The following is a 13,736-nucleotide window of genomic DNA, read 5'->3' on the forward strand; positions in this document are numbered from 1 at the left end:
GCAACAGAAAAAAAAAGAAAAAAAACTTCGGTCCAAAGAGTTCTAAAATAATATTATGGTAAAGTTAACGAGAATTTATGAAAATTCAAAAGAGAAAAACGGCTTTAATTTAAATCAAGCAGTTTTGTTCACTGCTTGATTTTAATTAAACCCGTTTTTCTCTCTTAAACTTTCTTAAATTCTCGTTAACTTTACCATAATATTATTTTAGAACTCTTTGGACCGAAGTTTTTTTGTTTTTTTTTTTTATTTTCATATCCAGGACCCAAGCACACTTGAATTGCATGGTTGATGGAATGGGGTGGAATAATGGGGTTGGGTAGAATAAAAGGGTCAAAATAGCGTTGGGTTTAAACGGAGGTTAAGTATACTCGTAAATGGAAAATCAATGTAGTCTAACAAAATTATCAAGGTAGAGTTCTGATATAGTGATTTGATTTAGAATTCTGTGAACCTTATTTGGAAAATATCGAGCTTCCCAGCCTCAGAGGCCATATTAACCTCCGGCGGCACATTCGTCCCTAAAGATGCACGTAGTTGGTACAAAATGTTGTTTAAGTGTAGAATGTGCATTAGCTATTACCCTGGAGGGTGAGTGGGTCTTTGTGGGGGCTGGTAGTTTGCCTGACATCTCAAAAGTACATTTATATCCCAACCCTTCAACATTCAGTGAGCCTTCAGATAAAGTTGACAAGGAGGAATAGAGGGGGTTGGAATTCAGTTTTTAATCACCTTTCATCTCGAGGAATATTTTTGGAAGCCAGTAATATGGGCGCTGGGAGCTTCCCTAAAAGCATATGAACTAAGTTCACATACTTACCTGCACAAATAGGTGAGGGGATGGGTAGAGAGGGTATTATGAATGCTGCTGAGGGGCAAATGCTAAACCAAAATTCAAATGGGAATAATTGTCATTTTCCTAGTTTATACATTTCTTCTGGTTTTCCAGGGGGATGCTGGGCCACCTGTTCCTCCCTTTTGCCGGCATCAACGGGTGAAATCGCTACAAAAACATTCAAACAAATCCCTTTTGAAAATGATTATGATCCTAAGACCCGTTTCAATTAGTTAGCCCCCCCCCCTTATTCCTGAGAAATGATTGAAGGGAAATAATTCTATCAGGATTCTTATCACCCTTGACATACTGTTCTACGAATACTATACTTCAATGAAAAAGGGGGTTTTAGGAGGGAGTGGTAGCCTTTTTCAGATTTAAGAGAGACTTGGATAAAACTAATACTACTACTAATCAAACAGTTCGTAGTAACGAACTGTAAGTAAGGAGCGACCCAGCTCAATAGGAACCGAAACTCTAAAAAGCGGAATTTTGATACCAATGGATGCATCAAAAGAATCAGATTTTAATGCTGATTTTAAATATATAAGTTTCATCAAGTTTAGACCTACTAATCAAAAGCTACGCGCCTGAGAAAATTTGCCTGATTTTTGAAAAAAGGGGGAAACACCCCCTAAAAGCAAGATAACCTTAATGAAAATCACATCATCAGATACAGCGTATCAGATAACCCTATTGTAGAGGTTTCAAGCTCCTATCTGCAAAAATGTGGAATTTTGTATTTTTTTGCCAGGAGAAAGATCATGGATGCGTGTTTATTATTATTTTTTTTCCCAGGGGTGGTCGTATCGTCCCAGTGACTCTAGAATATTGTGGAAGGGCTCATTAGAACGTAAATTACAAGTTCTAGTGCTCTTTTTAAGTGACTAAAAAATGGAGGGCAACTAGGCTCCCTTCCATGCTCATTTTTTGCCAAAGTCACCCGATCAAAGTTTTGAAATAGCCATTTTTTTTAGCATGGTCGAAAATATAATAAATATGTTTTTTAGGACGACCTAGTCCCCCAAAGTCCCTTGGGGAGGGCTGAAAGCTATGAACTTTACCCAATGTTTACATATAGTATTGGTTATTGCGAAGTACACAGGCGTTTTCAGGGGGGATGGGTCGGGGGGATATGTGGGAGGATCTTTCCACGGAGGAAGTTTTCGCGGGGAAAGGGACATTGCTATGAGGGGGTGCCAGATTTTCCAGCATTATCTAAAAAAAACGAGCGGAAATTAAATAAAAAACAAACAAGTTTTTCAACTGAAAGTAAGGAGCAACATCAAAATTTAAAACGAACAGAAATTATTACGTATATGATTGGGTTCACCCCCTAGTCACTACCTAGCTCTTTAAGCGAAAGAGTTTTTAGTAATTTCATAAGAGCTATTTATTTTAATTAACGGCCTTTGTTATTAAGGGGTCATTTTTAAAGAACTAGAACAAAATTGGAATTTTATCGTAAAGAGCGAGGTATTGATTAGGGCAAGGCCATACCCAGGATTTTTTTTTCGGAGGGGGTTTTGCTAAAACAAAAATTTTCGGGGGGTCTTACACAAAAATACCTCAAAACACGCATACCAAATTTGCTTATATGTGTTTTTGTTAAGTTTTTACGAGTCAGACAAACATTTTAGGGAGGAGGGGGTTCAAACCCCCTAAACCCCCCACCCACCCGTGGATACGGCCTTGGACTAGGGGACGAACCCTCTAATATACGTATTAAAAATATATAAATATAGAAGTTCGTTACGTAAGTTAATTCGCAAGTTACGTATATTTATTACTAATAAAAACATTCGTAAATAAAATTAAACAAGTTTCGAGAAAGCCAGTTAACCAAAGAGAATTTCAATTTATGCGCAAATTTTTTTAATTATTCATGTACGGTGAGCCAAAATAAAAGCTATATTAATTCAAAAACGTTCAAAAATTAAATAAAAAAAACAATTTTTTTAACTGAAAGTACGGAGTGACATTAAAACTTACAACGAACAGAAATTATTCCGTATATGAAATGGGCTGTTCCCTCCTCAACGCCTCGCTCTTTACGCTAAAGTTTGACTCTTTCTCGTAACTCTATTTTTTTTTTTAAACAATTTAAAGAGCGAGGCGTTGAGGAGGAGACAGCCCCTTTCATATGCGGAATAATTTCTGTTCATTATAAGTTTTAATGTCGCTCCTTACTCTTAGTTAAAAAAGCTTGTTTTCTATTTAATAAGACTAAAAACTCATAGCAGCACTAGGTCGCCAGGTCTAACAGTTCGTAGTAAGAAACTGTTAGTAAAAAACATTCCTTGTAAATAAAAACCATAACTCTGTAATGTGAAGTTTGGATTAAAATCAATACAACAACAAACTCTTTTTTACAGATTGTAAATGCGTAAAATTTCTTAATTTTTGTCAAAGCCTTGAAGCAAGTGAAAATTTGCATAATTTTTAATTTTATGGAATGAAATTGGACATATATGAGAACTTTAAAGTCAGTGGGCCTATCTAAAAATAAGAAACCCCTTATTTTTCCCGAGAAGGATGGTCGCGCGTGTCTGTTTGTATTTTTATCCAGGAGTGGATCTCCAGAATTTTCATAGGGGGAGGGGGGCAAGAGGGGTCCATCTCCGGATAGCCAAGGGGTATGGGGTGTATAATGATTTTTTCACCACATTATTGGAGGGGGGCGGCAACTGCCTTCCCTTACTCCCTCAAACGACATCCCTGATAGTTTTAAACCAGTAGTTGCAGATTACTGAAAGGGGTTTATTTGGACGAAAATGTTAAAGATCTCTTTAAGTAGTAAAAGAGACAACGCCAGAGCCGAGTGCCGAATTTTAGTATTTTGGCCGGTAAATGAGCAACAAAATACTATCGAGAGATATTCTCAGAACTAGTGAAATATTATTTAGACGTATTTAAGAGATCCTACTGGTTTGTGGTATACAAACGTCCCTAAAAATAGATGGAGTCCATTTAAAGTAGACCTTCATTATAATTTTTTATAATCGGCTATTTTCTAATTTTTTTTAAAATTACATTGAATCAGGGCCGTATCCAGGTGGGAGCTACTAGGTTTACCCCCCCCCCTGAAATTACTGTCCGACCCTTAAAAAGGTAATAAAATACATATGCATTTTTAATGAGTTTTGTAAAGTTTTTGTAAACCCCCTTCAAACGAAATTACCCTCCCCCCCCCCGAAGGAAAATTCTGGATACGGCCTTGCTCTGAATAACTAAAATATTGCCTAAAATGATTACAAAAAACAAGCATCTATACAGGAATTCACTTTGGAAGGAGGGTGATTTTTTGGGCTGCATAACTTCGAAAAGAACCACAAAATCGGCAAGGTGAATAATTGTACAGAAAGTTATGGGGGATATCATAGAAATTAGGAGGTATTAGACAGAGAAGGACACAGTTCTGAAGTCGCAGAGTTCTGATTAAATTTTGACTTTTGCAAAATAAATCTGAGTCAAAATGAACTTTGAATTTAAGAGGATCAATTACCATTTTATTATTAATTTTTTTGTAGAGTACAAAATCCCAAATTCACAGAAAAAATCCATAAAAACTGTTGGCGATTGACGATTTCTGGTTATGTTTACGAAAGCACTGTAAGCATTTGCAGTACAATTCTTCGTTTTGCCCGCAGGCCTTAGCTGCAACTTTAGTTTCTTTTCCAAGGTGTAATTTGTACTGCCAATAAGGGTTTCTGGGTTTACGTTATAGAAATATGTAAGCAAAAAAATAAGAAAAATACATTGTCTAAATTGGCTATCATAAAAAAAGAAAAAAAAGGCTTACCGTCATCTAACCCGGAATTAGAATCATTACTACTATTGACATTTAATCCACCTGTTTCGACACTAAGGGCTGAATCCGTTCCTCGCGAGCTTCCGTTAACTTGTTTCGACAACTGCAAACTACTAAATGTTTTATTATTGTTTGTCTCACTTCCTATAATATCCGTTTCATGGTCTTCACGACAATACAGTCCGTCACTTCGTAACGCAAATTCGTCACCAGGAACTAATTGCCGAGAACAGGAGGTACAGCGAAAACACTGAACGTGATAGACATTTGAACGTGCACGCATTACAAGGTCAGTCCTTTTAAAGATGTCACCGCACTTGGCACACTTTGCTCCAAAAAATCTAGAAAATTTGTAAAAATAAGATTAAGTTTTTATTTTAACATTCACAAAGAAATAAACTAAACAACAATTTCGCGTTGGAGAAAACCTATAAGGGTTTGCGGTCGCACGAAAGTCCACTTAACTACTTACCTATTAACTCAACTTTTAAAAAACTATAAATATATTTTGATTATAATTATTATAATAATTTACTATATTGTATTATAATAATAACAGTTTTTTTTTTACCCCCCATACAAAATTGTAAGAAAATAACAAAGTAGCAAAAATATGAAACAAAACGACGAACATATAAAACTACAAATATAGCAACAAAAGTAAAAACTACCAAAAAAAGAAATCCAAAACGCAAAGCCGCGGCTGTGCATTGACCCTAATATAGACATAAAAAAAACTACAAAAATAAACCTTAGAGCTGTGTGCTGGAGCAGTTTTGCTGTTCTTACTAGAATAAGCGCATCTTAATTTTTCCAATTAATTTCTATTTCATAAGTTTTAAGGATTCAATTTTTATATTTCCTGGATAAAGAGTTAAACCTTAATGCAATGTTTTGCGAATAATAGGAGAGCTTACAGGAGAGGGCGCAAAACTTTACCTCTAGGGAAAGAAACGAGTGGGCGCCCATTTTCAGGAATCACGCACATCAGGTGGTACATGTCGAAGGTGGCGGAAGTGTTTGAATCGTGGCGGAAACAGTACCAAGCAGGACCCAAATTGTGCCATACGTGGTGAAAATTGTGCCAAATGTGATAGAATTGTACGGTACAGGTGGCGTTCTGAGATGTATGCCAGGTGGCAGAAAGTGGGTACCCCTCAGAAAAAAATAATGTGCGTCACATAGAATTACCCAGAACAATTATAAAGTTAATTATATAAAGATTTAAACGATAGCTGAGTCTATTTGATATGTCTCAATCATTACATTTACTTTATAATGCATCAAAGACAGAACAACCACTTTTGCCAAAAGAGTGCAATAGATATGTTGATACCTTTTTAACCTTACAGATGGGCTGCTTTACATTGTATTAAGTTGCCGCTAATACATTTTTTAAACCTATTAAACTCATGCTAAAGGTCTAAGGGTTCCTATTACTTTTCCTTGCTAGAAAAAGTCAGATAAGGTATATTTTCCAGAAAAAAACAAAAAAAAAACAGAAATCATCAAACAGATTCAATGCACTGATCGCGACAAAGGCTCGGTGACCTGTACAGGAGAAACTCGAATTTTTAACCATAAGAGGAAAAAGGAAAAGTCTGCTTACCCTTAATATTTCAAATATTTTTTCAAAGAATTGATTAATTAGCTAACTACAAGATAAATATACAGCTTGATTTTGATTTACCATTCACCGTTATTTCTAAATATGATGTCATTGCTGTCCAGAGCTGTACCCAGGATTTCTGTTTGGAGGAGGAGGTGGAGTATTAGGAGGAGGAGGAGATGGAAGATGAGGTGGATGAGGAGGTATTTTTTTTGCGGGGGTTTCTTTAGGGGAAGGTGCTAAAACAAACCTTTAAAAAAGCATCAAAAATGTCTTTTTATGTAATTTTATAATGTTTTTACTAGTTGCATACTTATATCGGGGGAGGGGTCAAACCCCCTAAACACTCCCCTGAATAAGGCCTTCAAGCTGTCGTAGTGTGTTCCCAGCCATCTCTCTAGTGTCTAGAAATGGCACCGGGCTTAAACACTTAGTTTGCTGATTTCTAACATTTTGTTTTTGATGGCATCGCGAACCAAATGGCGATGAAAGGCTTGTTTAAAGAAAATTACATACATTTTAATAAAATCTTTAAGTACCTGTGACTCAATTAGAAAATAATATATATATATATATATATATATATATATATATATATATATATATATATATATATATATATATATATATATATATATATATATATATATATATATATATATATATATATATATATATATATATATATATATATATATATATTTATATATATATATATATATATATATATATATATATATATATAAATATATATATATATATATATATATATATATATATATATATATATATATATATATATATATATATATATATATATATATATATATATATATATATATATATATATATATATATATATATATATATATATATATATATACCAGGTTAACAGCTGGTAAGTTTTATTGATAGAATCTCATGTTTTTCACTTTTTTTTTTAATGATTCAACTTTTATATTTTGTTGACTAGACAAAAACTAAAATTAAGGTCAACGCAACGAAATCTATAAATTCCACAAAAAGGTTTTTTCTTGTGTGAATAAGGGTATGGGAGTTTGCATTCCCACAGTGGGTTATTTTTCCGGGGGGGGGGATACACTGGGCACCATTTCCACATCTAAACTTCAGTTCACCGATCAAAACCTGGTCTCCTGGTACTATATATACAGATATTACTATCGACATTCACCGTTGAATGTCCGAAATTCCTTTTTCCCTGCTTGGATTCAGTCAGATTTGTCGATCTTATGCAAGGTTTGATGGTAAAATGAAAGCTAGCTTAGATTAAATTAGGTTATAGGCTAAATCTCAGGAATGGGTTGAAACCCTAAACTAACTTGTCACCATCAAACCTCGCATAAAATTGACAAAGCCGACTGGCAAACCTGACTAAATCCAAGGAGAAAAAAAGTATTTGGGATATTCACCGGTGAATGTCGACATTCTCCAATTTCGGTCTTCCACGGTAATATACACATTTAGACATAGGCTACTAAAGTAATCTAAAGCTTAGGGTTGTTAGGAAATAAAATAACTTTCAAACTATACCAAAGGGGAAGAAAAACAACGCAGTTGTGCAAAATACATGACTGTTCACAAAATTATATAACAATTTACATTATGATAAAAACCGCATCTTGATTTTTTTTTTGGCACAAGTGTCTAAACTTTTCCGAACTCAGTGGCCTATTTATCCTTTTGTCAACATCACCAACTTTATGCCTAAAATCGTCCCCAAGAAGATGTTCTGAAAAAGTTTAGAAAGATGTTCTGATGTTCTGAAAAGGATAGTGCGAAAAAGTTGCTCTGTGTTTTCTTGAACACCCAAGCTTCAACACAGTAGGCCTAATTAGATTTTAACTTAGTCAAAAACGCCTTCAGTTTTCCGATTCTATAACTTCGCAAGTCTTTTCTGTAACCTCTACGTTTAGTTATATTACTAGTTTTAAGACATAAATGCCAGCAAGCGTGACCTTCGTTCTTGTCCCTACAAAAAAAAAAAAAAATCCAAAGAATTTTGGTACTTGTGCATTATAACTAAACCAGCGCTATACACGAAAGAAGTCAAATTTGGTTAATGCTAATTAAATAAAACAAAATAGGATGAAAATATAATAGTTTACAAACAAATTTGGGCTATAAATTTGCACATTAGGGGGGGGGGGGGGTCAGCGGGTAAAGCATAGCATATATTAAATCCTTTCCTAACCTAGGTAACCCCCCCTAAACCCCAAAAAACAATCGTTTAAATATTGTAAAATCAATGAGAAACCACGCTTTGCAATCCATTTATCTCTTGCAAATAGCCGTTTGACGGGTTTCGTGTCTGGTTTCCTTGTACAGTCTATAGCACTGGTTAAGTTATAATGCACAAGTACCGAATTTTTACAGTTGTTCGATTATTTCTTTTGTGTCCGCATAATACGCATGTATCCAGTTATTTAGTTTTTTTGGCGAATGTTTCCCTCCTTTACTTAATACCAAGCACTGGATATTATTTATTGCAACTTGTTTTACGCTATTACAGTATCGCTTAGTAGCATACAAGGGGGAGAGACCGTATCCAGGGGAGGGGTTAGGGGGTTTGAACTCCCGCCTTCCGCCCCCCCCCTCAAAAAAAAATGTTTGTTTGACTCGTAAAAACGTAACAAAAAGGATATAAACAAATTTTGTATACGTTGACATTTTTTTGTGTAACGCCCCCCTCCAAGAAAAATACTTGTGTAAAACAACCCCCGAACAAAAAATCCTGGATACGGCCCTGCAAGGGGAGAAAGGCATGTATGGGTATCGGCTCCAATCTTCAGATTTCACGTTTGTTCAAATTGACCTCCTCCTAAAAAATTTTATCCCTGCATAGGTTCTTGAAGGATATTGGAATTTCACGGAAGGAAAGGGAGAATGGAGTTTTCAAGTAATTGGGGCAAAAAAAGAACGTCTGCGGCTGTATTGTCTTCCGACGGGTTAATACTACAATGGGTTGTTTTATAGTAACAGTCATATGCACTACTTGCCATGCACAAATGAGTTGAAATGCCTTTTAAATGGTGAACTGGATTGCCTATTAAATCTATTGAAAAAAAAAACTGGATCAAAAGCGTCACCAACTGATACATCAGGGACAATAACTAGGTTCAATTCAATTAATTTAGAACAATGGATAATTTGCACAATTTTTTTAAAGCTATTAGCACTTGATATCGATAATACCCTGTCATTGAACTATTTGTCCTAAGATCCTAATCCTGAAGTTAACATCGAGCAGCTTTAAAACTAATAGGTTAAATAAACAACTACTAACTTTAGATAGTCCGTTCTGCAATATGTCTTTCCATTTCGTACATAACAGGTGCATGTCTCGTCAAGGACCTGTCGACACTCGACACATCGCAAGCATGTGGCGTGCCATTCGAGGTCGGGTGAAACTCGTAGGATGTACTGATCCGTGATTTGGTTCCCACAACCAGCGCATAAACTTTGCCGCCGGAGTCCTGAAATATTTATTAAACCTGAGTTGTTGACACATTTCCGATATCAAATGCATTACTTATTTTTTTTTTTTAAGTAAATCATAAGCTCTAGATGCAGGCGTGGAGGGGGATTGGGTTGAAATCCTCCCTGTGAACAAATGCTTAGGGGTTTAAAACTCTGCTTAAAATTTTTGGAATCCAACAGTTGGATCTTATAGAATACTTCCAAAAATTTGGTGCCGACGTAGCTAAGCTAAGTAAAAGGTTTTTTAAACTTTTCCCCCATTTTATTCTGGTCTTTTATTTTATTCTTTTTATTCTGCCCCTCCCCTTATCTTGGATGCAAATGCACCCAAGAGGGAAGGGGGCTTAAGTCAGAGCTCCCATTCTTCTTTGAAAACCAAAAACATATAAAAAGGGCAATATTTTCTCCCCCTCGTCAATATTTTCGAAGGCTGAAAGAATTTATTTTGACTGGCGTTATCGAAATATGTTTGAATTGATATTTCAAAGTTTTGTAATGCTACCTTTTACTTCAAAATATTTATTATAATAATATCCCGAAAATATTATTTCAATTTCGGAATAAGAGTAAACGTATATTATATTACCTTTATTATAATAAATTATAAATTCATTTATATTGATAATTGGGACTTATTAATTATTGCGTATATTAACAAATAATATATTAAGAGTCCTAATATTCAAGATAACTTGCAATGAAATTTGAATGTTATACAAGGAAACCAAGGAGCCTGAATACAATCATTAAAGGAGTTGGCTCAAGTTTGAAGCTTTTCTTACTAACAATAACCTTTTTATCCTTGCTTGAGACCCAATTGCTCTTTACCAATCACGAATATATTGCTCTTTACCAATAATGTAACACAATTGCTCTTTGCCAATCATGCTACGTTCTATTTTCCGAAATACTTTAATTTTATTTTGTAATTTTCTCTTTAACTAAGTGCTTTTGGAAGTCATTATGACTTTTACAAGTAAAATTTAACCGTATATACGTTTATAATTTATCCAAACGCCAAGAGTAGAGCAGAGGGAACGAAGTAAATGTTCTCTGACACTTAAAAGCGCATTTAATCTAATTAATATCCGAGGCTTTACCGGCAATTCACCAACGGTCCCATCTATTTTATTCAAACTCAACCTCAGGAAGGAAAGGCATGAGGACGTTGGTTTAAACCATCATTCATGTATGTGTTTTTTTGGAAGGAGGCAGTGGCGGATCCAGGGGGAGGGCGAGGGGGGGGCGCGCCCCCGAACGTAGTCTAAAGTAGTGTAATTTACCCAATTAAAGCAAGTTTACGTTAGTTAAACTAGCTCCCAACGCAAGTTTATCGGATCAACCTATTTTGCGCCCCCCCCTCCCAAAAGAAATCCTGAATCCGCCCCTGGGGGGGGGGAGAAAGTTATTCTCTTGTAGTGATTGCACTGACCCCTATTTTCAAACCTAACTAAAATTTGTCCGAACTCCAACTACAACTTTAAACGCAACTAAAATTTGTCCGGAATGAATAAAATATTTATGCTAGTGACACATCAGTCTCAGAGGGCACACGGAACTCGTTGAATTCTAACTGCGCCTTCATCTGTTTATTTAAGCCTAGCCCTCAGATAGAAAAATTACAATGGCTAGTCTACAAAAGCATTAAGTATTAATCCCCAAGATAAACCACTACGAAATCATTTTAACACCATTACTAAGAGTACATTAAATCCGTGCATTGTTCATACATTCCATACCCAAGGAAGGAGTAGAAGGTTGAAATAAATCTGACTATAACATAGTAAAGCCCCGTGTTATACTCAATTAGTTGCTCGTTTATAAGGCCCGCGATCATGGGCGCCCATAAGCTGAATTCCAGGGGGGGGCAAACTTCGTCTAATTGCTACTTTTAAAGCTATATAATAGAAATCTCAGAACAAAAATAAAAAAAAAAGGCAGTAACATTCAGCCAGGGGGGGCAAGAGCCCCCCCCTTATATGGGCGCCCATGCCCGCGATCACTGTTTGATTGAAGCTGCTCTTTAATCTGAATAATCTATAGAACCGTGTATAGAAAAAGGTTTTTTTTCCAGTGATAAATGTAGAAATGGTGAAGGGGGGGGGGGGGTAAACTATCAAAAACCAAACTTACTAGTATCAATAAGCTCCTCTTTTATCATGGTTGAAGTCATCATCATTTTTAAACACAATCAAAATTTGTCCATACTCCAGGACGATTGAAATAGTTATTCCCTTGATACGACAAAATCCCACAGGGACACACTCGCAGAAAACTTTATCGACAAAAGGTTTGGCTCGCACCCTGGTTGACAGTCGGACTGATATTTGTCGGCCATGAGTCTTCTTCATCCGAGACACTTGAGGGACGGCACACATATCCGTTTAGGCTTGCGCGGTTTCAAAAGCGCCGCCCTTGGGATCATGTTATCTTAGCCGTCTTTCGGTTTCTATTGGCTAAAATCAAAGCATTAACTTTTGGGTGTGTGTGAGGGAAATCAATAAGGATATTTAGAACCAACCAGACGGAGTAATCTTTCTTATAAGGAGCTATAAACTTCTTTTAAAGTATCTTAAGTACAATATATGTGGCAGTTGAGTACAATGTCAAGAGCTTAATGGGCTGTATTGTTCCCCAAATCTCAGCTAAAAACAGAGTATAATCAAACAAACACGTAAATAAGACTCGACACCATGCATACTTTCTTAGATTTATATCTGAATTTTGAAAATAAAGTTTTGTGCTCAGTTGAATTCTGTAATTTGATATACTGTTGTAGCCCTTAGAAAGGATTGTTGACTTGGGATTCAGTTTGCAGATAATGAATCCAAAATTTTATTTCTGAGAAATATTTCTTTCTTCTTAATGAATTTTATTTGAATGACATCAAAGGCGTATTGTCGTCACAATCCTGGGGGGAGGGGATTTGGAGAATATTTTATCAAATCAAGTGAAAATGACCAAACGAAAAGTGGGCCATATACTACCATAAAGGCAAAGGTACATTAAAGGAAACTGTTTTTTTAGTACTTTCAAAAGAGCTATTTATTCTAATCAAACGGCCTTTCTGGTTAACAAAATTTGAACTTTAGCGTAAAGAGCGAGGTATTGACTAGGGGGTGAACCTCCTCATATAAGTAATAATTTCTGTTCGTTTTAAGTTTTAATATTGCTTCTTACTTTCAGTTGAAAAAAACTTTTTTTTTTACTTAATACTATACTTGGAACCATAGGTACTTTACCATAGGTGTGTTATAGCGACCACACTTTGTTTTTGATCTGTAATGAAACTGTTTTTCTGTGTCCACTCAGGGATAATCAGCTAAGCCTGAGTGAGATAAACGGTATCTTATGCAGGTATATTTTGATTAATTATTTAGTATATAGATGTTGTTAAGTTAGGTATATAATGCGTTCTGGGCGGCCTGGTTTCCATAATTCTCTGCTGCATTTTCCATAATTTTGTTATTAAAGTATTATATTTGCATTATATTTAGGTATATTTCATTATTATTAGCCTAACCTCACCTATTTGGGGTGGTCGCTATAGCGCGTCAGTACCACATTTTGTAGACAGAGTATGTTTTGGACGACAAGTACATTTTAAGCATTATATATGAGGCATGCAACCTAATGTCAGGGCCATAATGGGGTATATTACTCTTAAATCTCGCTTGAAAATTGAATGTGACCAAACAGACCTGCACCATAGGCCCTTAGATTTGCATCTGAGTTTCGGAAATGAAGTATTTGTGCTAAGCTTAATTACGATGCGTTTTCGCAGCCCTTAGAAAAGATTGTTTATACCATGATGGGAATAATTTTTGGTAAATAGAGCATTCAAAATTGTATTTCAAGGAACGTGTTGTTTTTGTTTAAACATTGTTTTTGGTTAAGATATACATTTAAAGGACTAAACATGAGGCAGCTCAAAATAATTTGGACCATAATGGGCTATATTTTCCTCGAAATCTCACATAAAA

General features: G+C 35.4%; 1 protein-coding gene across 1 annotated transcript in view; it reads right to left on the reverse strand.

Moving 5' to 3' along the window:
• Nucleotides 1-12,142, reverse strand: part of tup (LIM1_Isl and LIM2_Isl domain-containing protein tup) — a 73,649-nt gene extending 61,507 nt beyond the window's left edge. Inside the window, exons 1-3 of the mRNA XM_089101908.1 lie at nt 11,887-12,142; nt 9,560-9,749; nt 4,638-4,987 (exon numbers count right to left, since the gene is read on the reverse strand). Of these exons, the coding sequence (XP_088958034.1) occupies nt 4,638-4,987; nt 9,560-9,749; nt 11,887-11,932 (586 nt within the window). The 5' untranslated portion in view covers nt 11,933-12,142. The remainder of the gene's footprint in view (nt 1-4,637; nt 4,988-9,559; nt 9,750-11,886) is intronic.
• Nucleotides 12,143-13,736: the final 1,594 nt, after the last annotated feature.

Source organism: Artemia sp. Qi Xiang Cuo, chromosome 15, assembly GCF_049724085.1.
Source record: "Artemia sp. Qi Xiang Cuo chromosome 15, ASM4972408v1, whole genome shotgun sequence".
NCBI lineage: Eukaryota > Metazoa > Arthropoda > Branchiopoda > Anostraca > Artemiidae > Artemia > Artemia sp. Qi Xiang Cuo.